Source organism: Panthera tigris, chromosome C1, assembly GCF_018350195.1.
Source record: "Panthera tigris isolate Pti1 chromosome C1, P.tigris_Pti1_mat1.1, whole genome shotgun sequence".
NCBI lineage: Eukaryota > Metazoa > Chordata > Mammalia > Carnivora > Felidae > Panthera > Panthera tigris.
In genome coordinates, this window is record NC_056667.1 from 200961333 (window position 1) to 200982412 (window position 21080).

Genomic DNA, 21080 nt, shown 5'->3' on the forward strand with positions numbered 1-21080 from the left:
CAAGACAGGTTCAAGGACAGAGAGAAAACAGACCTGGCCCATTTCAGAATCACACAGTGAAAATGGAAGGAGACAAAGGAGAGGCAGAGGTCTGAGAGGGAACAGGGCAGATCAAGAGGACAACCTGGAAATGGTAAGTCAGGGACGTGGACGAGTCTATAAGCTAGTAATCACTCTGTTTAACATGCTTTAGAGAGCATCAGGCACAACAGCACATGCAGGTAGATACAACTGTTTTGAGGGCATTGAAAGAAAACAGACTTGACAGCAAGAAGAAAGGGGATGACAGAATGGGTAAAACCAGCATCTTAGAGCCAGGGACTTTGGGGGAGGGATGGTGAAGAAAGCAGGAACTCATGGGTTAAAAACACAGTGTGCCGCAACAGGAAATCAATTTGTGGTCCATGTTGCTCTTTTATATATATGGCCATCAACTTCAAAGTATTAGAGCCTGAGTCCCAGGAGGCCTGCAGCCCCCTCCCCGGGCGCCTCGAAGCTAGGCCCTCCTCTGGCCCTGAGCTCCAGGCTCGCTCTGCCTCCAGTCAGTCTGCACTGCACGTCTTGGACCACACCCTCCAAGAGGTGAGGTAGGCTCTCAGCCCTCCGGTCCAGTTGGAGGAGCAGCAGGAGCAGGGGGGCTGGGGTCCTCCAACTGCACGTCATGCAGGTGCACTGTGGGGGTGGTGGGGTCTTTGCCCACTCCTTGGTTTGGGTCGGCCTGGTCGGGGTGGTGCCTGCGCACATGCTTAACCACCTGGAACTTCTGCTTGGCCTTGTAGCTGCAGAGGCGGCAGAAGAAGGGGTGGCGGTCGGTGTGGGTGAGGGCGTGATGGCGCAGGCCGGCAGCCCAGCGGAAAGCACGGTGGCACACGTTGCACACATAGGGTTTGGCCTCGCTGTGCTTGCGGAGGTGGGTGCGCAGTAGGAAGCGGGTCTTGAAGGCCTTGCCACACTGCTCGCACATGAAGGCCCGGGCTTCCCGGTGTCGCGTCTCCTGGTGCACACGCAGCGCATCAGCCCGGTTGGTACAGTATTCACACTCGGGACACTGGTATGGCTTCAGTCCTGGGGGACAGGGCGAGGACAAGGAACAAATTACTGCTGAAGGGAGTCGAACAATGCTCAGTGCGCCGGAAGAGTCGCCGTGATCCCGGGACACAAAGAACACAAGCAGCATGGTGACTAACGACTGCATCTTTGGAATGTTCCAGTCTCCTCTGACATTTCTATGCCCTTCTCCCAAAACAGCCCCTTGTATACAGCGGGTGCTCAATGGATGCTGATAACTGATTCCCAAGTAGCCACCTGACAGCAACGAATATTCACTCAAATATGACAGGGTTTCCAAATGGGAGATTCTAACCCCCTTTTGATCATGGGGTCCTCATGCAACTTGGAAATCCATTTAAATACAACTCCTTGCCCAACCCAAACAGGAAAATAAAATGTTTAAGAAGGAAGAGCTAGAGGCAAAAGAAGTGTCATTCATAGATGCAGAGTGCCTTGAAATGCATCTGGTTACTTCCTTTACATGAGGGGATCATACACAGTAATCACAAGCACGGCATCATTAAGTCTTTCCTGAGAAGCCATAGTTCATGGACTCCGTACCCAGAAGAAAAAAAAGAAGTTAAAACAAGTGAACCCTTCACATTCTCTTTGTTACCCATGACAGCCCATCGTGTCTGCAGGAACCAACGAGACCTCCTTCAGTCACATGTTTGAGTTCTCAATGGGAAGTGGGTAACCTAGGGCCATGAAGCTTTTACACAGTGCAGACGCATAGGCTCCCAGGTTCACCTCTCTTCTGATTCTGATAGGTCTTCAGTGGGCAGGGAAGCTATTCTGGCCATTCAGCCTCCCTCCCTCCTACCACCAATGTGAAAAACTGATGTGCGCCCTGAACCTGACGAAGGACACCCACAACCTCAAGGAGGCTGGGTGTGCCAGAGAATGGGGGAACCCCTTGGGCCCGTCGAAACCGCACAGACTCACCTGTGTGCTTGGTCATGTGGTACTTGAGCTGGTTGACCCACTTGCACTTGTAGCCACAGTCAGGGCACAGATACTTGCGTTCTTCCTTGTGGATCCGCATATGGTACTGGAGGAGGGAAGAGCAGAGTATGCCCAGAAAATGCGTACCCTTGACACTCAAAGGATGTGCTCCCATCCCGGCCATACTTCTGTTACCAAGCAGGCTCCCCAGTCTGGCCATGTGGACACCAACCTAACCCACTGGGCCTACCTCTTGGTCTGCCCTATCTCAGCTCTGCCACTTGCTACCTGTGTCTTTGGGGGCTTAACCTCTACCTCACAGTTTATTAACCTGTGAGATAAACTGCAGAAGAAATAGCAAAAGCAACTCTATCTTGTGTTTTGGAAGGACTAAAATTAGTATCCAGCATACAATAAGTGCTCAATGTTAGCCATTATCACGGAGATTACCACCCAACTATTACCTGCCTTCATCACATACCAAGCACGTGTGACGGAATTTTATCTCTGTAACAACTCTGTGAAGTATTCTCTTCCTTTTACACACGAGGAATCTCAGGCTTGGAGAAGTTAGGGGGCTTCACGAAAGTCCCAGAGCTCATAGCTGCGAGTTGGGATCAGGGAAGTCCCCAGGGCCCCAACCTTACCTTGAGTCGAGAAGGGTCAGCACAGGCATAGGGACAGAGGTGACAGCGGTAGGGCTTTTCCCCGGTGTGGATGCGGCTGTGCCAGGTGATCTTCTGCCGGTTCTTGGTGCTGTAAGCACAGTCGGTGCACTTGTAGAGCCGGGTGCCCCCGTGCCCTTTCACGTGGTGGTCCAGCACGAGCTGATGGCGGCACGTAAAGTCACAAAAGGGGCAGCGCAGCGGGGGCTGGCTGGCACCTGCACCGCCCTCCGAGGCCGCTGCCGCCTCATGCTGTTCCAAGTAGTGCTTCACCAGGCCCGCCCGCTCCCGGGCAGCGAAGTCACAGAGCTGGCAGCGGTGGCTGAAATGCTGCTGTCTCCGGTGCTCATCCAGTGCCGGCCGGCTGGGGAAGGCCTCCTGGCAGGCCCCGCACTCCAGCCGCGGATGCTGTTTCCGGGTGTGTCCTCGCAGGCTGGCGGGGCTGGGGCACAGCAACCCACAGCGGGAGCAGTGCAGGGGGCCCTCGGTGGCCTCCGCAGGAGAGCCGGGGGCGGGGGGCGCAGGTTCAGGATGTCGGCGCAGGGCATGCTGCTTGAGTGCCGTCTCGGAACTGAACTGGGCCTCACACCGGGGGCAGGCAAAGGCAGGAGTGCCCCGGTGGCAACTGTTGACGTGGCGAGTGATGTCATGGCGGAGGTAGCCACTGTAGTCACAGAGGGGACAGAAGTGGGTGGGTGTTTTGTCATGTACCCTTAGCCGGTGCAAGCGCAGTTTTGAGTTGGTACCAAATGTCTGGGGACAGGAGCTGCAGGGGATGCGGCCAACACCTGTGTGTCGCGACTGGTGCGCCTCCAACCGGTACCGTCTGGTGGTGGAAAAGTCACAGAAGGGGCACTGGTGCGGCTTCACTCCCTCGTGCTTGAGCCGCCGGTGCTGCTGTAGGCACCGGCCCTGCTTACAGGTGAAGCCACAGTCCCCGCACTGCAGAGGGGGCCGGGGCCCGCGGGCGGGAGCCGTGCTAGGGTGCCTCCGCTTCTGGTGTAGCCTCAGGGCGGCAGCGGCGGCAGTGGTGAACGTGCAGAGGCCACAGTGCAGCTCGCCGGACCCCTCGAGGGGGCAGCCCCGGGTCTGGTGAGTCCTCAGAGCCCGCTCCTGCTGGCAGCTGAAGGGACACGTGGGGCAGGAGAAGCGCGCCCCCTTCTGCTTTGGCACCGCAGTCGTGTCCCCATTCCCAGGGCTGCGCTCTGTGCTGCCACTGTTTAGGGGAGCGGAGCCTCCATCGCTCAGGAGGGATGCAACGGGCTGGGTCTGGGCGGCCCCCCGCTTTCCTCCCCCGCCACGTCCCCCCCGGCAGCCTTCGGCCACGTGAGAGGTAATGGAGGAGAGCCGAGAACAGAGGAACGTGCAGGAGTTGCAGTGAAACTTGCCCTGCTCGAAGTGGAACTTCTCAGGCGTCTCTGCGGGTGCGGGGTTTCCTGCAGGAGGGACTGCAGGGACACACAGTGTGCCAGGAGGCTCCTCTACTTCCGGCTCCCTGGGAGGCACAGAGGGAGCATCTTTTGGGAGCACCTGCTCTACTTCTAATGGCGCAGGTGGGGGCTTCCCACCTTCTGCATCCCCTGAGTCCTGGGTGCCCGGGGGCGGAGGACGCAGAGGGACGGGTGAACTTGGTCTGGGTAAGCCCTTGTTCTTTCTGAGCAGAACAGGGCACTTCTTCAGCAGGTGGGTGCTGAGGCCACGCTGTTGCTTGAAGCTAGCCCCACACTCAGGGCACAGCAGGGGCTCTCGGCGGCCCTGGCACCCAGTCCTGGAGTGCACACTCAGGGCCTTCTCCCGGCGGGTGATAAAAGGGCAGTGCGGGCAGCGGAAGGCCCGCCCCTCTCCCTGTATCACAACCATCTGAACCCGCCCCTCCAGCACCAGAGCCTCTGCTTGCTCTTTGTCCTGTCTCCGCAGGGCCTTGAGTAAGGACTCTGACTCCGGGAACTGGGGGAGGGGAGCGGTCTCAGCAGGCAGAGCTGCCTTGAAGGTTCCCACCCAGCTGTCAGGGGGCTCCTCTGAGGAAGGGGGGTTTCTGGGGCTTTCAGGGGCTGGCTTTTCCAGAACGGGCTCTTCTTCAGCATCCAAACCAGACGTCCCAGCACCTTCAAAGGTAGACAGCTCTGTCAAAGTTGCACCTGGCCCTTCCAGTCTCAGGGGCCCCGAGGGGTCCAGGGGCCTGAACTCCGCAGGGGCGGGTTCAGTGATCTCCTCAAGGGGCGGCTCAGCCACGGGCTCCAGCTCTACCCCCAGGGCCTCGAGGTGCAGCGTGCAGCCACCTTCATCTGCCTCGGCCGGACTGGGGCTGCTACCCAGGTCGTCCCCCCGCGGAACCTCGCTGCCAGCCGGTCTCCCGGCGCGGTCCTCCTCACCGGGCTCCGGCGGGGCCCGGTCCACGTTGGGGTCCACCACAGTCCCGGGGTCACGGTCTGGCGCCTCAGGCTGGGCAGACAGCTGGCTCGAGGGCTCTGAGTCTGGCGGGGGTGTCGGGCACTGCCTGGCCCCCTCCGGCTCCTGGCTGGCAGAGCGGAGCTGCCACACCTGGTCCCCGGGCACGTAGCCGTGGGCCTTGCGCTTGTGGAAGAAGAGGGTGGTGTTGCTGAAGGTGCGGTAGTCGCAGAGGGCACAGCGGAACTCCCGGAGGCGGGTGTGCTTGCAGTTCTCGTGGCTCAGCAGGGCCTGCTTGTGGCGGCTCTGGTAGCTGCAGTAGCGGCAGGGATAGAGCGGGGCCGGCGCGCCCGGGTGGTGCTGGGAGGCCATGTGCTTCTGCAGCTCATACTTCCGCTTGCAAGCGAAAGCACACACCTCACACATCAGGGACTTGCCCTGGTGGCGCAGCTTGTGGCTGCTCAGCTGGTCAGCCCGGTGGCAGCGGTACGAGCACTGGTTGCACTGGTATCTGGCGAGGAGGACAGGGGTGGGGTGGGGGGCAAAATCACAATTATTGATCTCCCTTGACAGGTAAACGAGCACTTACTGTGGACAAGGCTCTACACTCGGTACTGTACACGCATCATTTTTTCTTTTTTTCCACTGCCCTGTGACGTAGGTATCTATTTGCAAGTGAGGTCACTAAAGCACGGAAATTAATAACTTGCCTAAGGTTAAAAAGGAAGTGAAGGGCAGGGACAGCCTAGCTTCAGGGCCTGTGTTCCAACCCCTCCTCTGTATCGCTTCCCAAAGGGAAGAGAGCATAAATCAGCAACCCGCCGTGGACTCCAAAGGAGCTGACAGGGCTACAGCCTCACGGGGCAGGTTTCTGTGCCTAGGTCCCATTCTCCCGTGGAGGCATGGAAGCTAGGAGAAACCCCCTGGCCATCTGTGCCACAGCTCAGCGGGAAACATGCCTGGGTTGGGGTCACAGGTGCAGCCTCCCTACTTTCCCAGGACCGGACTCAGAACCCAAGGGACACCTTCGTGTGTAGGCCTGCGCTCCCTCCCCTGAGCCCAGACAGCTCTCACCATGCACACTGGGCCACAGGCACAGAGGCCAGCTACAGGCAATGGAGCTGAGGCGAGAGGAGCAGAGAGGGACAATAGGAGGAGTCGCTCTGGGGCCAGGAGAGCAAGGTGAGTTCAAGAGGAGGCTAGCCTGGCATAAGGTCCTTGGGAACAGGGACGGAGGCATGTGTGTGCTCATACCTGAGGTCCCCTGCATGTTTCCGCATGTGCACACTGAGGTAGTGCTTCCACTTGGTGACATAGCCACACTCGGTGCACATATAATCCTTGGTGTTGGAGTGGGTCAGCATGTGCTTGGACAGGTAGCTCACGTCTCGGCACGTGAAGTCACACAGCTCACACTTGTGAGGTTTCTCGCCTTATGGGGGAGTGGGGGTGGGAGAGGGGAGAGGACACAGGTCAGACACGGACCGAGCGAGCACAGACCATCTTCCCCAGCAAGCTTGCCCTGATGCCAAGCAGAACGAAAGCTTCACGCGCGGCCCGCGGCGTGGCTCACAAGTCAGTGCTGCTCCCCAGCCCTCGCAGACGATTTCTCCACTCTGACACGGAGCAAGCCCCGGAGGAAAGTGAAGACCATGCTTTCCAAAACCAGCTTGGAAGTCTACCCTTGATTTGTTGTGGAGCTTGTTGGCACTGGCTCCACTTACCCTAGTTCCTTCCAGTTTTGTGGAAGAGGAGAAAAAAATCAGGCAATACAAGAAGTAGTTAAGAATTTGAACTCTGAAATCCGACACAGTAACAAAGACGTCAATAGCCAACATGTATAGAATGCTCATTATGTACCAGGTCCCCTCGTACTGACTCCTCCCAACAGCCCCCGGAGGAGGACTGCCCCATTTTACAGAAAAAGAAGCCAAGGCAGAGAGAAACCACAGAGCTATCAAGTGGTGGTTCAGATCCCAGCTTACTACCGTATGGCTTTGGAGAGGTCATTTAACCCCTCCAAGTCTGTTTCCTTGGCTCCAAAGAGGGAGCAACAAAAATACTGACTGCTCATGGTTGACAGAAGATTAAATGAGATGTCCCAAAGTCCTCAGCAGTGCCCAGCAAGGACTCAAGGAAGAGCTGTCTGTGTAGTTGGTCAAGACCAGGTCCTTCAGGACCCTTCCCTGTGATCCCTGCCTACCCGCTCAGCCCATTTCCCCGCGGTCAAAAGCAAGCAACGTGGTGGTCTGGCTCTGGTTCTGATACTAGCTGTGTGATCCTGAAACAGGCCATTTAAGTGTTCAGTTTCTCTTTTTCACCTGTCTTCCTTACAAGATTGTTATTATGAGTTAAATGAAGTAATCTATCTAAAAGAACTCTAAACTATAAAGCACCGTAGAGATGAAGATTTTAGGAAAGGCCGCAGAAAAACGAGGCTTGGTGACCAAAGCATGCGTAGAAATGACCTGTTCCAGGGAAACAATGGCTTTACCCCAAGCTACCTAAAACCTGGCCTCCCAAAAATCTTTGATGAGATTTTTTTAATATCTTGTCAACCCACTGATGCTTGCCTAGAGAGCACAAATGGGGTGATGCTGTAGGAGGAAGCCTGATGTGGCTGTGTCACTCAAAGCATCAGCAATGCTGGTAAGCAATTTAGACTCTGAGTCGGCTGCCAAGGCTACAACATATGTAGATGGTTCAGTCCCCTAGCCCCATCTCTCATAGCACACCTCAAAACTCAAATTGCAAAGGAAGGTATCTCCCCCCGTCTGGGTTTCTTCGCTCTAATAGGCTGGGTACTGACCCAGGCAAGCCTGACGAAGGGCAAGCAGAACTGGACGGGGCCTTAACGGTGAGACACAGCAGCACAGCAGTGAGAGCACAGTCTTTGGCTCAGTGGCTTAACCACCGTATTAGCTGAGTGACACTCGGCTTAAGGCTTGATTTATATCTAGGAAGACTGGGTCCAACAAGACAATGCACGCAAGTCCCTTCCTGTGTCTTGTACACAGTAAAAGCTCACTTCTGCCGCCCCCTCCTCATCGCCACCCTTACGTTATGGGAAGCAGGGAAGCCAGCTCACCAGTGTGCAGCAGCATGTGGCGGATGAGCACCCTCTTGTGGGCGGTGGCAAAGCTGCACTCAGGGCACTGGTGGATCTTCTCGTGGGCGTGCATCTTGCCCACGTGGTCCTGGTAGGCCACCGGGTTGAAGGTGGCAAAGGGGCAGAAGGTGCAGCGCAGCTCTTCACTGCCGGGGTGGCCCTGCTTCTTGTGTTTGCGGAACAGGTGCTTATTGGAGCAGGCAAAGTCGCAGTGTGGGCAGTGGAAGGCATAGTGGCTTTTGTGATGGGCCTCCATGGCTTCGGCCGTGGCGAAGAGCATGGGACAAGAGTGATGGCGGCACTCCACGGCCCGCACACCATGGGTCTCCTTCAGGTGCTTTATGAAGGCCTTGCGGTCGGGGGCCGTGTAGCCGCAGCCTTCCTGAAAGCAGCGGAGGGGCAGCGGCTCTGCCGCCGCCGCCGCCGTGTGGCTCTTGAGGTGCTCTTTGAGGGCCTGGCTGAGGCGGAACTCCTCGCGGCACACGGGACAGGTGTAGGTGTCTGAGTAGAAGTTGGAGATGTCCTCGTGCATGCTGGCCATGTGGCGGTTGAGCGCGTTCCTCTCCACCGCACTGTAGTGGCACAGCGGGCAGCGGTGGGCCTTCTGGCCCAGCTCCCGCAGCAGATGGGTCTTGAGCTTGCTCTTGCTGGTGAAGAACTTCTGGCAGTTGGGGCACTGGAGGCTGGGGTCCGGGAAGTGGAGATGCAGGTGCTCCACCAGATGGGTCCGCTTCTTAAAGCAGCGCTTGCATTCTGGACACATGTGGGTCTTGAAGAGGGACTCGGTGCCAGAAGCCACATCCCCTGGGGGAGGGAAAGGCACAGAAGGTAGCTCAGCGGCTGGCCAGATAATGGAAGAACCACAATCTGCCCAGACACAAACATCGTGTGGCCTTTCCCGTTTCTCTCCAGGAAACCGAAACAGTAGCACTTCAAACACTGTAGTCTCAAAGAAGAGACGAGAAATTCAAGTATTGAAAGAAGCAATATCACAAGGATTTCTCAAGCCTTGTGGCAAACCTATTTGAAGTGCTTCACCCAGCCACCTACTGTTCCTAAGCCTTTGTCTAGAGCTGCTCGAGAGAACAATCCGGATGGACCATTCTTGTTCTTCCTTGTCCTCGTTCACGGAGGTAGGCAGTGGGATCAGCAGGGTTGGTTGGAAGGAAAAAAACCCCATGGAGTGTGGAGAAGGGAAGTGAAGAAGGTAAAGCACTCCCACTTCCTAACACTGGTTCACTGAGTTCTAGATCATAGAGAACTGGTCATAAATACAACCAGATCTTTTCTATTCCCTTGACAATAAATGTGCTCCCTGTGGGCTGGATGGGTTTCAAATGTTCTAGTGAGTTAGAAAACTGGGAAGTAGGGTTTCGGAAACAAAATCTCAGTGGGCCCAATGCCAGACATGTCAGGCTGCTGATCAATAACCTCTAGCATCTTTGTACGATGAATATCACCCTCTCCTTCCCTGCAAAAAAGCTTTCTGCCCAAGGAAAACCAGCCCAGGAGAGCAAACTCTATTTACCCCGGCTCTGTTTCTACAGTCTTTACTCATTTATCATTTTCCCACTAGACATGTCAAAGTGGAAGGGTAGGAACAAAGGGATATGAGTCAAAGCCCAGGAAACCAAACCCCAGAGCCTCAATGCCAGGCTCCCCTCAATCCATTCCGCCCCACCACCAGGAGGTTCAAGCCTAACCATGTCATTACCTTCTAACTGCTGAGCCCCCTGGGCTTTCTCTGGGGCTTTCTGGGAGTCCTTTAAGGTGCCATTCCCCTCTTCTTCCTCTACGTCCTCCTCGTCAGCTGACTCTCGCCTGGGCAAGGGCGTATCTGCTTGTTCTGAAGGCTCTCCCTCTCTACTGGGCAGTTTCGGAGCTGGAGACACATAACATTCGATGATGTCTATAGAAGCCAATGCCAGCAGTGAAGGCTTGGACTGCTCCTCTTACTGGCTGGCAGAATCACCCCCTCCCCATTTAGTGTAAGAGATCTCGGATTCTAAGTCTATACATTTATTATCACTCAAGACAAGGACAGGAAGACCAAGAGCTAAGCTGTCATTAATGCTCCAACCTAGAGTAAATCAAACCTCAGATAACACCATCCTCAGACCCCTGAAAGGTAAGAGCTTTGAGATCACTGCAGTGGGGGTAGGAGACTGAGAGGGACAGAACGGGTACAGAGCCCTTCCCTGGCTTGGGTTCCCAGGGCTAATGGCTGGTGGCTCAACGCAGGGTAACATAGTCTGTCCTCTTAACTGCTCTACTGAGAAGCCTAATCAGCAAGACAGGGTCACACCAATCCAGCCCTTCTATCCCTCAACAAAGGGAGATGCCTCAGGAAGGCAAAGATACAAGACTGTTTCCCAGGAAAAAGGGGACTTCTCTTTAGGAACAAAGCACCAACAGGTCTTAGCAAGCCTAAGTCTCTCAGCAGAATCCTGACCTTCCAGGCCTGGTTTCTCTATTTTCTCCTGCTCTTCTATCCACCCCATGCCCGTTTTTTTTGCTGTTGTTGGTTTTTTGTTTGTTTGTTTTTGTTGAGACTGAGAGGAGTAAGGATCAGTGAGGTTCCACCCTCCTAGAAGGTGTCTTTTTAAAAGAATCCCGGCTTCTCTGGCCCAATCCCACGTGCTCTAAAAAGAAGTCTACAGGTATTCTACCAGTGGCTACGGCCACGGATGAACATTTTAGCTTCTGCCCTCAGAAAGCTCTGAAATGGATCAAAAAAAGGATACTGGTTAAGTAACTTCAGGGCCACAGCACAGCTAAAGCCAAATATCACTCACTGTCATGGACAAAGACTTGCTCTTTGTCTTATATATTCTGACTGGTCCAGGGTTTCTAGATGCCTTCCACTGTCAGTCAGTAATACTGGCCTCCTGAGCCACTGCTCCACGTTCCCTTGCATTCACATATGCATTCACGGCACTGGAATCAACGGCCTGTCCTGTAAGACTGACCGTGGCTGCATTCCAGGCAAGGCACTGCTGGGCCTTTGGCCTCATACCTGGCAGCAGCTCCTGGGATGGAAGACCCTGAAGGGCAGACAGTTCTCCCTGTGTCCCGGCCCCATGGCTCCGCTGATGCTGCCGGAAGAGTTTGACGTTGGAGCCCACGAAGCTGCAATGGTTGCAGTGGAAAGGGTAGTGGGCCTGCCGGTGCAGCTCCATGCCCTGCTGGCTCCCAAAGAGCAGGGGGCAGCCCCGGAAAGAACAGGGCACGGGAACCGTGGCGTGGGCCTGCCTCAGGTGGTGCTGCAGACCCTTGCGATCTTCAGCGGAGAACACACAGCCAGACTCTGGGCAGGAGAAGATGTCGGGAGTGGCCCGGTGAATCTTGAAGTGGCTCTTCAGGGCCTGGGGTTGGGCAAACTCCTGTCTACACACAGGGCATGGCAGGGGGCTATCTGGTGGGCCCTGGCCCTGCAGAGGGCCAGAGAGAATGAGGTTGCCGGGGGTCAGCTCTACAGAGCATGGAAGGCTAGAGAGGCCCTGCATAGGCTGTATAAGGGTCTCAGTACACTGGTGCAGGGCCAGCAGAGTGGGTTCTGCGAAGCTCTGCTCACAGCGCTCACAGAAGTACACCTCCACCACCTTTACCAGGACACCTGCAGGCAGAGGACCGACAGAGAAAGGCACAGAATCAGATGGAATGAGACTCACAGGAGTTAGCTACTAGTAGAAAATGTAGGTGAATCTTTTAATATTAGTAGAGTGGAGATGGACCTTAAGTCTGGTTCTATCCCTGGACAGTAAGCTCCATAAGGTCAGGGACAGTCTATTTATTTGCACATACATTTGGATTCCCACTGTCAAGTGCTCGCTTCGGCAGCACATATACTAAAGTTGGATTCCGAGTATCTGGCCCAATATTTGGCACAAAATAGGTATTTAATATTTGCTAAATAAATACAACAAGCATTAACCAATCAGGAAAGCATAGGAAAAGGCAATACATTTTGCCCAAATGAAAAATTAAGAACTTCCAAGAGAAGTAAACAACAATCTGCGGAAAACATCTACAGTATAAGTGACAAAGTATTACTTTCACATTCTGTAAAGAGATTTTTCAAAGGCACAGTAATTTACAAAATGGAAAATATCCGTTTCCAAAAGACCCAAATCACGTTCACAGTAATCACTGCCATTTCTTAAGCAACGGGCAGGACCTTGACAAAGGTGTAGGAAACACTCACTTGGTGCTCCAGTTGCCCTACGAGAAGAGGGGCCTGGAGTTCTAAGGTTAAGGCCATGGTGCCTGTTAATGGTGGAACCAGGACTCAAGCCCAGGTCTGTGCCACGTCTACCCTGGGAATCCTTTTTTTTTTTTTATCATTTCTTTGTTTAAATAAAAGTGCAGTGTGACAACTCAAATAACATAGATGTATATAAAGAAAAAATAACCCCCCCACACTCTCACACAAAATTTGGTGTATATTCTTATTCTTTCAGGCCTTTTTCAGTCATTTCTCTGCAATTTGCTTCCCTCCCCGCCCCCGCCCACCGCTTGCTATATATATATCAGATACTTTTTTTTCTGAGTACCTTTAGCTCTACCTTATATTTTTTTTTGTCCAGTCCAGAGTACTTCCTGGCATGAACAAGTCAAAATGAAGTATTGCCCTTACTGATGGACATTTGGGTTATTTGCAATCATTATAAATAAAGCTGCTCGGGACATCCTTTTACCCCTGTCTCCTTGTGCATGTGTGTGAGTTTTCTATAGGACAGAGGCCTAGAAATGGAATGATTGGGTCAGTTTAAAGTTTGTTATACAGGGGTGCCTGGGTGGCTCAGTCGGTTAAGCATCTTTAAATAACATTTATTTAAAGTAAATACACATTAAAAAAAATTAAAGTTCATTACATAAAATGACCTTCAAAAGATTATGCTAATTTATACACTCCATAAGCTATAAGGCAGTTACCTGTTTTTCTACCAACACTAAGTATTATAAAAAACGTTTAATTTTTGCCATAGCTGAGAAGCAATATGGGCATTTCATAACTTATTATTTTTTTTTAAGTTTATTATTATTATTTTTTTTTTTAGTAATTTCTATACCCGACGTGGGGCTCAAACTCATGACCCCGATATCAAGAGTCACATGCTCTGGGGCACTGGGTGGCTCAATCAGTTGAACGTCTGATTCTTGATTTAGGCTCAGGTCATGATCTCACTGTTTGTGGGTTCAAACCCCACATCAGGCTCTGCACAGAGCCTGCTTGGGATTCTTTCCCTCCCTCTCTGCCCTTCCCCCCATAGGATCGCTCTCTCCCTCTCAATAAATAAATACACTTAAAAAGAAAAAAAAAAGTCATCTGCTCTTCTGACTGAGCCAGCCAGGCACCCCTCATAATTATTTTTAACTGGAACTTATTTGTGTGTTAGTGAGATTATGCATCCTTATGGTTATTGACTATTTTTACTCTTCCTTATTGAAGTGCCTGTAGGTTTCTTTTTCCCTTTCTAAAAAAAAAAAAAAACAAAACCCCCAAAAAACACCGTTTCTTTTTCTTATTTCATAGCTCTTTGAATTTTAAAGATATTAACTCTTCCTCATGTATTGCAAGTGTTTTTCCCAGGTTTGTTCTTTGCCTATTACTTGTTTCATTACACAGAAGGTTAGAAATACTCTACAATCAAATTAGCTAATCTTTCCCAGTAGTTGCTGTCACTATACTACACTGCCAAGGGAAGTTGTGACAGCCATAGCTGGAGGATGGCAGTTAACAGCAGGGAAGTTACCTAAAAATAAGAAGTTGTAGATATGGGAAGAATAGAGGGGAGAGTCTTTTTTCTAGAATAAATATAAATGTTCAACTCCCACTCTTGACAACATGCCTCGGATGAGTTAAGTATGTTATACACAAGAAACTAGGGCAAGGAAATACCAGATTACCTCTGGGAAGCCCTGCCAAGCCCAGGGTGGTGGAGGCGCTGGGCCTGTTGCCTAATCCCTGGCTGCAGTTCCCGAGTGGGAGGGTCAATATGGGGGAAAAACTCCCCGAGGGCTATAGGAGTAAGGATTGGGCAGAGGTGTCAGAAAGGTCTTCCCTTCTGGATTGCTGCCTAGCAGACTTGAAGCCCTCACAGGGATAGACTCTGCCAAGAGCTCGGTACCAGGTTGTGAACCACCTTGCCAGCCTTCAATCAACATTCACCAACTGCAAATCAAATTACAACATCTCTAAGAATAAAAATGTTACCTTGTGTTCTCATCACATTTATATAGAAGGGTCAAAAATAGCACAGACAAAACCTCAGGGCTGACTGTCCCACTGGCCTGGTAGCAACTATGTTTGTACCTGGGGGCTCTCCAGGAGCACCTGGGGACAGGTTTCCAGCTACTGCTTCCACAATGATCTCCATGTTCCCTGTGTCCTCTTCAGTTGCCGTGGACTCTACCAGCAGGCAGCCTGGGTCAGCAGGCAAAGGTGTGGGATTCCCAGCAGGACAGGGGCTCTGGACAGGCTCCAGGATTCCACGGTTAGACAGAGATGGGGGGATCAGCAATAGCTCAGGGCACAGTCCATCCATCTCCCCAGTGCTGTCGGTTGGCTGTGGGTCCAACACGGGGTCTGTCATCACCACTGACCGGTGTTCTGTGGTTTTTATGTGCTGATAAGCCAATCAGAAGAGAACCCAAACAAAATATAGTTAGAGATCTCACTCACTTTCTTCCCAGCTGATGTGGGTGCACGGCCCAGTGCCTGCCCACTTAGGCATTTCCTTGCATGGCAGCATGCCACACCTAGTTAACCTAGAAGTTTTTACAACAATGCTCAGAACGAGAAGTATACAAATGTTAATAGGGATCAATATTAGAAGAGAGCCAACAAGTTTTGGCCAATATACTAAAGACTGAAGGTTAAGTTTCTTGGATCTAAGTAACCCTGGTGAAATCATAAAGCAATCTGGGTCCCAGTTTTCTTATCTGCAACAAAACTTGGGCCAAGGGATCTCAGATGTCCCTTCCCCGCTTAACATGTTATGATCTCACTACTCCTCTGTATGGGTATAAGGCCCTTCCTTCATGACCTGGCCCCTGCTGACCTCTCCAGACTCATCTACCACCTCTCCCCTCAACAGATTTCTGATCCAGTCATACCAATGAGTTGCCATTCTCCAGGCTCACCAACTTCTCTTTTGCTCCCATACCCTCACACATGCCTCTCTCTCTCTCTCTGGGCTTGATGGGCCATTTCCCCTTCTCCATCTCTCGTCTGGCTAACCAACTCTTCACTGTCCTTTAAGAATCTGCACAAATGTCACTTCTGCTGTGAAGACTTCTTGACACTGTTTATGTAAGTTACTCTCTCTGGGGTCCTCAGGGCCTTGTACCTTGTACCTAACTCTATCAGAAACTGTCACACTGCACTGTTGTTTAGCTATCAGTCTCCCTCTGTAGACTTAGAGCTTTCTGAGTGCAACTGACTGACTTATCACTTCACTGAACACAAACCACAACAATCTATGCAAGTAAGACAAATGAGATTCTAGTGGAGAACCGCAGACATGGAGATGCATCAGAGGGAAGCTAGGTCTCCTACAAAGATAAACCAGTGGTTCCTTACATATGAAGGAACACACCTGGAGAAATTTCAAACTCATTGACTATGGCCTCATATTGAAAACACTAGAACACAACTGAGAAATGAATACCAACTAAATTGCATATCCTGTTACACATGGCTAAAATTAGCGTAAGCTGAAGAATAAGTAATGTATGACAGTAATTACTCCATGAAATTGAGTCATGGAGGTCAAGTAAGGGCCTTAGGGATAGGAAATCAGGTTGCAGGGGTGAATCCTGCAACTCAAAACCTCAGATCGGGGGATTCGGAAGGTAGCTGGGAAGTGCATTTCCACGGTCAGAGGATTCTCTGGAAACCACAGCCTCCGCTCACAGAATTTTATCGCTGCTCTGCGGGGAGCCAAGGAGGACACAGTGCCTTCTAGATCAAGAACCTGAAAACCTGAACCTTCAGCGGCTGGAAAGCGGGTGAGGTGGGAGAGAGGCGGGCACAAGAGGAGAAATGAGCACATCTTTGGGGCAGAGGCACTGAGCAAGAAAAGGGACAAATTAATGCAGAGAGAAGGGCTGGGGAAAGAATGTGACCCGGCGTGGGGACAAAGGCACCCGGGTTTCCATGTTTCTTTGGGCTCTGACTCACCGCGTGGCCTCTGACAGATACAGTCACCTCGCTTCCCAGGGCCTCAGCTTTCCTATCTGTAAAGTGGAGGTGATGACAGCGTCCACATCGTTGGGCGGGAGCGGCAATCACAAGAGCCAGCAAATGGGAAAGCCGTTTTGTGACCTGCAAAGCTTGGGATGGAGCATCGTCATGATTATGGTCCTGAGGAGAGGCAGCGGGCAACCGGGTGGGATCCAAAGCAGTGACGCGGCTGAGGCACCGGGACGGCTGCTGTGATGCGCCGGGGCCCCGACCGTCGGCGTGCTTCTTTCAGCACCTCCTCCAGGGGATTCCCACCGCCCAGGCCCACCCTCATCCTGGGGTTCGAGAAACTTTTGCCTCCGGCCCGCTCCACAAACACTCCCTACTAGTTTCCGCCCTGCAGCCACTAACTCACCTCCCGGGCCAAGGCCGGCAGGAGCTGTGTCTCTCTATGGTCCACCAGCTGCTGGAGCGGCCTCCCGGGACTCCTTTTGTGCGACCGCCTCCGGCCCAGCCGCCTCTAGGACTTCGGGCCGATGGAGGCCGCTCTCTCTTCCTCTCGTCGGCTGGCGGTGTACTCTATGGTTTTCTCCGGCGTTTTCCCTTTGCCCCTTTTCCCAGCCGAGCGGCCCAAGGAGTACCATCGAGAGTTGTGGGGCAGAGTGGCACGGCCCGCTAGGTGGGTGTGGCGGGAAGTAGGTGAAGGAACGCCGGGGCGGGGCCGAGCGGCGCGTCCCTGGAGTGCCGGGGGCTGAAACCATCGAGAGGGAGGGCCAGAGAGTCATGGCGGTAAGGGGGCGGAGTGAGGGGTTACTCCGAGCCACGCTGCTGGAGGCGCGAGCTGGGGTGTGGAAAGGGTTCGGGAAGGGGCTTCTGGGCGTCAGACAAGGGCTGGGAGGGGGAAGGGCTTTGTCTGTGGCCTTCCACGCATAAGTATTTTGGCATTCTGGATTCTGCTCTGAGCCTCAGCCGTGGTCTCGGCTGTCAGTTCACCGTCCCGCGTGCCTCGCGCACAGCAAAGTGGCAGGGGTCGGGAAGGTGTGCTAGAAACGATGTGACTTCCAATCCCTCGGGACCTTACAATCTAAAATTAGACTGGGTCACGTTTTATTGGGGGAGAATTCGGGGAAAATGTCCGTGGAGGAAGCAGCAAATGGACAGGTGTTAAATTGGGGGAGAAGGAAGAGTCAATTAGAATGGGCATTCCGAGTAGAGAAGACCTGCCTGAGCAGAATTATACAACAGAGATTATTAGGCGCTAAGCAATGAAAGATAGGTAGGCCCTGTGTTGTGAAGGGTTTTGAGTACCAGGCAGAGGAGTTTTTACCTAATTCAGAGATGTGTTCAGAACAAGCCATTGGATTGAAGCAGACTGTATGAAGAAAGATCTGGATCCCTGTGTAGCAATTTGGTACGCCAAAGCCAGAGGTGGAGGCCCATTAAGATGACGTTTTAAGAACTAAAATTAATTTTAAAGAGACAGTTTAGTCGTGAGGTAATAAAGGCTAACTAAACAGGACATTAGGAACTGAGCGTGTAAAGGAGACGATATTTGAAGGGTATTACTCATGGTGGTAAGGCATGGGGTTACTGACAGGTCAGTGGAAGAGAGTAGCTTCATCCTCTGTTAACTCTGGGCAGTGGGCCCCTTTCTATCTCAGCTAGTCCCAGGGACCACAAAAATTCTGCCCATTATCCTGATGAGAAGATGGTTACATTGTTCTCTCATGTTTAAGGAATCTTTAGACCTCGTCCTCTGGCAGGAAATTGAACTATGAACAGGATAATGAAGGGCAAAATGGGAAGAGGGGCCTGAAGTCTCAGCCCTTGCATTCCAGCAGGACCTCCATCCCACAAAGGGAGGATATGGAAACACACGGTAGAACTGACCTGTCCTTCCTGCACCTGGCCTCTGTGGGAAGAAGGGATGAGGGTGACGAGGAATTGCAGAGTCCTTTCTAAACTAATCTGCTTTGTCCCATCTCCACTGCTCTCCACCCCCAGGTTTGAAAATGCGTCAGAGCCTGTAAGGTTCAGTGTTTCCCTCTCAAGATGCCCCTTTCAGACTTTATTCTGGCCCTGAAGGACAATCCCTACTTTGGGGCTGGATTTGGGCTTGTGGGTGTGGGCACAGCCCTGGCCCTGGCCCGGAAGGGTGCCCAGCTGGGCTTGGTGGCATTCCGGCGCCATTACATGATCACACTGGAAGTCCCTGCTCGAGACCGAAGCTATGCCTGGTTGCTTAGCTGGCTCACCCGCCACAGTACCCGTACTCAGCATCTCAGTGTTGAGACTTCATACCTTCAGCATGAGAGTGGGCGCATCTCCACTAAGTTTGAATTTGTCCCCAGCCCTGGAAACCACTTTATCTGGTAAGGTTGGGAGCCAGGGAGGGCTCTAAGAGTAGAAAAGGAGAATGAGGGGAGCTGGATTTGACCCCCCATTCATTCACCTCATTGTGACCATTTTTATTCAGGTACCAAGGGAAATGGATCCGAGTGGAACGAAGCCGAGAGATGCAGATGATAGACCTGCAGACAGGGACTCCTTGGGAATCTGTCACCTTCACAGCTCTGGGCACTGACCGAAAGGTTTTCTTCAACATCCTGGAGGAAGGTGTGGGATAGCACAGGCTGCCTTTATGGCGAGGGGGGTGGGGGGGCAAGTTGCAAGAATAGGGGCATATGACGTCAGAGGAAGAGAAGCTTGGAGAGGAGGATCTTAGCCCATGGGACCAGAGGGAAGCTGTTTTGGCACAGGTCTGCCTAATAGCATGGCAAAGACGAATTACTGGCTTCGTCTTATTTCCCCCTCTTAGCTCGAGAGCTAGCCTTGCAGCAGGAGGAAGGGAAGACGGTGATGTACACAGCCATGGGCTCCGAATGGCGCCCTTTTGGCTATCCACGCCGACGGCGGCCACTGAGTTCTGTGGTTCTAGAACAGGGTCTGGCTAACCGAATTGTCCGAGACATCCGGGAATTCATCGATAACCCCAAGTGGTACACTGACAGAGGTGAGAAGCCGCTGGGGTCTTGGCCAGGCTGTTTTTGATGTGGTGCTATAGTAAGGGAAAACAGGCTGGTCTCTGTGGTCATATGGGGTGACTATGAAGCTCTAGCTTAATTCCCAGAGATGAAAGTTGGCCCCTAGGGTTAATTTCTTCCAGTACTGAGGTCATCAGGCCACTAGGGGGCAGGGTTGGTAATGAATGTGGACATTTGAAGTAGAGTACTTGAATTCATTTTAGGTCCTGATCATCTTGGCTGTATTCCTAGGCATTCCCTACAGACGTGGCTACCTGCTTTATGGGCCCCCTGGTTGTGGAAAAAGCAGTTTTATGTGAGTAGGGTCACATTTTCTCTTAATCCTTAAACTGGAGAAAAACTGAGCTGTGGGGTTGGAAAGGGAAGTAAATGTGGAGACCCGGGAATATGATACACGTGGGACATGAGATGGCTTAAGATGGGGTGATAGAAGGGTTAGGTCTCTGAGACCCCACCCGTTATGGGGAGGACAAGTATTTGGGCCCAAGGACTGATTCCAGGTTGCCTGCCTGCTGTCATCCTGTCCTCCATAGCACAGCCCTGGCCGGGGAACTGGAGCACAGCATCTGCCTGCTGAGTCTCACGGACTCCAGCCTCTCCGATGACCGGCTCAACCACCTGCTGAGCGTGGCCCCGCAGCAGAGCCTGGTGCTCCTGGAAGATGTGGATGCAGCCTTTCTTAGCCGGGACCTAGCTGCAGAGAGTAAGTGAGGGGAGCTGAGGAAATGGGGAGCATTTCTAAGGGACGGTAAAAGAGGTACAGGAGTGAGGAGCAGTGGAAGAAAGTGGAAATCCAGAGGGCTGATGGAGGACGCCTGAGTTGGCAACGAGTTCACAAGAGTCACTGATAAGTAGGGGAACGTGGTGGGGAGTAGAAGGTTTGAGTAGGGTTATGATCATCCACGCCTCTTTATCTCTGCCTTCCTCTAGACCCAGTCAAGTACCAAGGTCTAGGTCGTCTCACCTTCAGTGGACTACTCAATGCCTTGGATGGTGTGGCTTCCACTGAGGCACGCATTGTGTTCATGACCACCAACCATGTTGACAGGTAAGAAGGGATGAGGCAATCTGAGACTGTGAGGCAGGACTCCCTGCCCCCTCGGTGCCTTGGGAGATCAGGAGGTTCGGAGAAACCATCATTTTAGGGGGTAGCAGTGGTACTTGTGCCTATGATCCTGCTTTTGCTGCTCTTAGGCTGGACCCTGCACTGATCCGCCCTGGACGAGTAGACATGAAGGAGTACGTGGGCTACTGCTCACACTGGCAGCTGACTCAGATGTTCCAGAGGTTCTATCCAGGGCAAGCACCTTCCCTGGCCGAGGCGTTTGCAGAACGCATCCTTCAAGTTACAACTCAGATCAGTCCTGCCCAGGTCCAGGGCTACTTCATGCTGTATAAAAATGACCCTGCAGGGGCAGTTCATAATGCCGAGTCTCTGAGGACGTGACAGGCTGGCCATGCTCAGCTCTTCTCTAGCTCAATAAACACCTGCCACACCGCTCTGGTCTCTGACCCCCTTCCTACCTCCCTGTATTGGTACTTGAATAAAAAGCAAGGACCTTCAGGCATCCAGCATACACAAGTGTTGGGGCATAAGCTAGAGCAAAGCAGAAAGAAAAGATACTATGGCAATCAGGGAAGTAGAGTCTTCCATTTAAAAGGCATTCAATTAAAAAGAATGCACATGCATA

At 52.6% G+C, this 21080-nt stretch overlaps 2 protein-coding genes across 9 annotated transcripts; one reads left to right on the plus strand and one right to left on the minus strand.

Annotated features, from left to right (window-relative positions):
- Nucleotides 1–394: 394 nt before the first annotated feature.
- On the minus strand, nt 395–16987 carry ZNF142 (zinc finger protein 142). Of its 5 annotated transcripts, none has more exons than XM_042995339.1 (10): nt 16761–16987; nt 16343–16486; nt 14474–14786; nt 11174–11773; nt 9872–10039; nt 8137–8961; nt 6303–6480; nt 2643–5559; nt 1996–2101; nt 395–1065 (listed from the first exon to the last, which is right to left on the minus strand). In XM_042995339.1, the coding sequence occupies exons 3-10, from the start codon at nt 14751–14753 to the stop codon at nt 596–598; spliced, it is 5544 nt and encodes a 1847-aa protein (XP_042851273.1). In that variant the 5' UTR covers nt 14754–14786; nt 16343–16486; nt 16761–16987; the 3' UTR covers nt 395–595. The 5 variants fall into 5 exon arrangements, with proteins under 5 accessions (XP_042851273.1, XP_042851274.1, XP_042851272.1 ...); XM_042995340.1 differs by having other exon boundaries at nt 14474–14726; nt 16343–16494; XM_042995338.1 differs by having other exon boundaries at nt 16343–16494.
- A 73-nt stretch (nt 16988–17060) lies between these two features.
- LOC102957048 (mitochondrial chaperone BCS1) lies at nt 17061–20888 on the plus strand. Of its 4 annotated transcripts, none has more exons than XM_007086133.3 (8): nt 17061–17134; nt 18350–18717; nt 18822–18961; nt 19164–19358; nt 19621–19684; nt 19923–20092; nt 20320–20437; nt 20584–20888. In XM_007086133.3, exons 2-8 carry the CDS (start codon nt 18398–18400, stop codon nt 20834–20836), a joined length of 1260 nt encoding a protein of 419 aa, XP_007086195.2. In that variant the 5' UTR covers nt 17061–17134; nt 18350–18397; the 3' UTR covers nt 20837–20888. The 4 variants fall into 4 exon arrangements, with proteins under 4 accessions (XP_007086195.2, XP_007086196.2, XP_007086197.2 ...); XM_007086134.3 differs by lacking the exon at nt 17061–17134 and adding an exon at nt 17156–17191; XM_007086135.3 differs by lacking the exon at nt 17061–17134 and adding an exon at nt 17228–17756.
- Nucleotides 20889–21080: the final 192 nt, after the last annotated feature.

Coding starts and splice junctions, on each gene's coding strand:
- ZNF142 (XM_042995342.1), bottom strand. CDS start 14,753: ATGACAGACCCCGTGTTGGACCCACAGCCAACCGACAGCACTGGGGAG. Junction 6,481..8,136: donor CCACATGCTGCTGCACACTG/GTGAGCTGGCTT, acceptor CTCCCCCATAAG/GCGAGAAACCTCACAAGTGT. Junction 5,560..6,302: donor AAACATGCAGGGGACCTCAG/GTATGAGCACAC, acceptor CCTCCTCGCCAG/ATACCAGTGCAACCAGTGCT.
- LOC102957048 (XM_007086133.3), top strand. CDS start 18,398: ATGCCCCTTTCAGACTTTATTCTGGCCCTGAAGGACAATCCCTACTTT. Junction 18,718..18,821: donor CCTGGAAACCACTTTATCTG/GTAAGGTTGGGA, acceptor ATTTTTATTCAG/GTACCAAGGGAAATGGATCC. Junction 20,438..20,583: donor ACCACCAACCATGTTGACAG/GTAAGAAGGGAT, acceptor TGCTGCTCTTAG/GCTGGACCCTGCACTGATCC.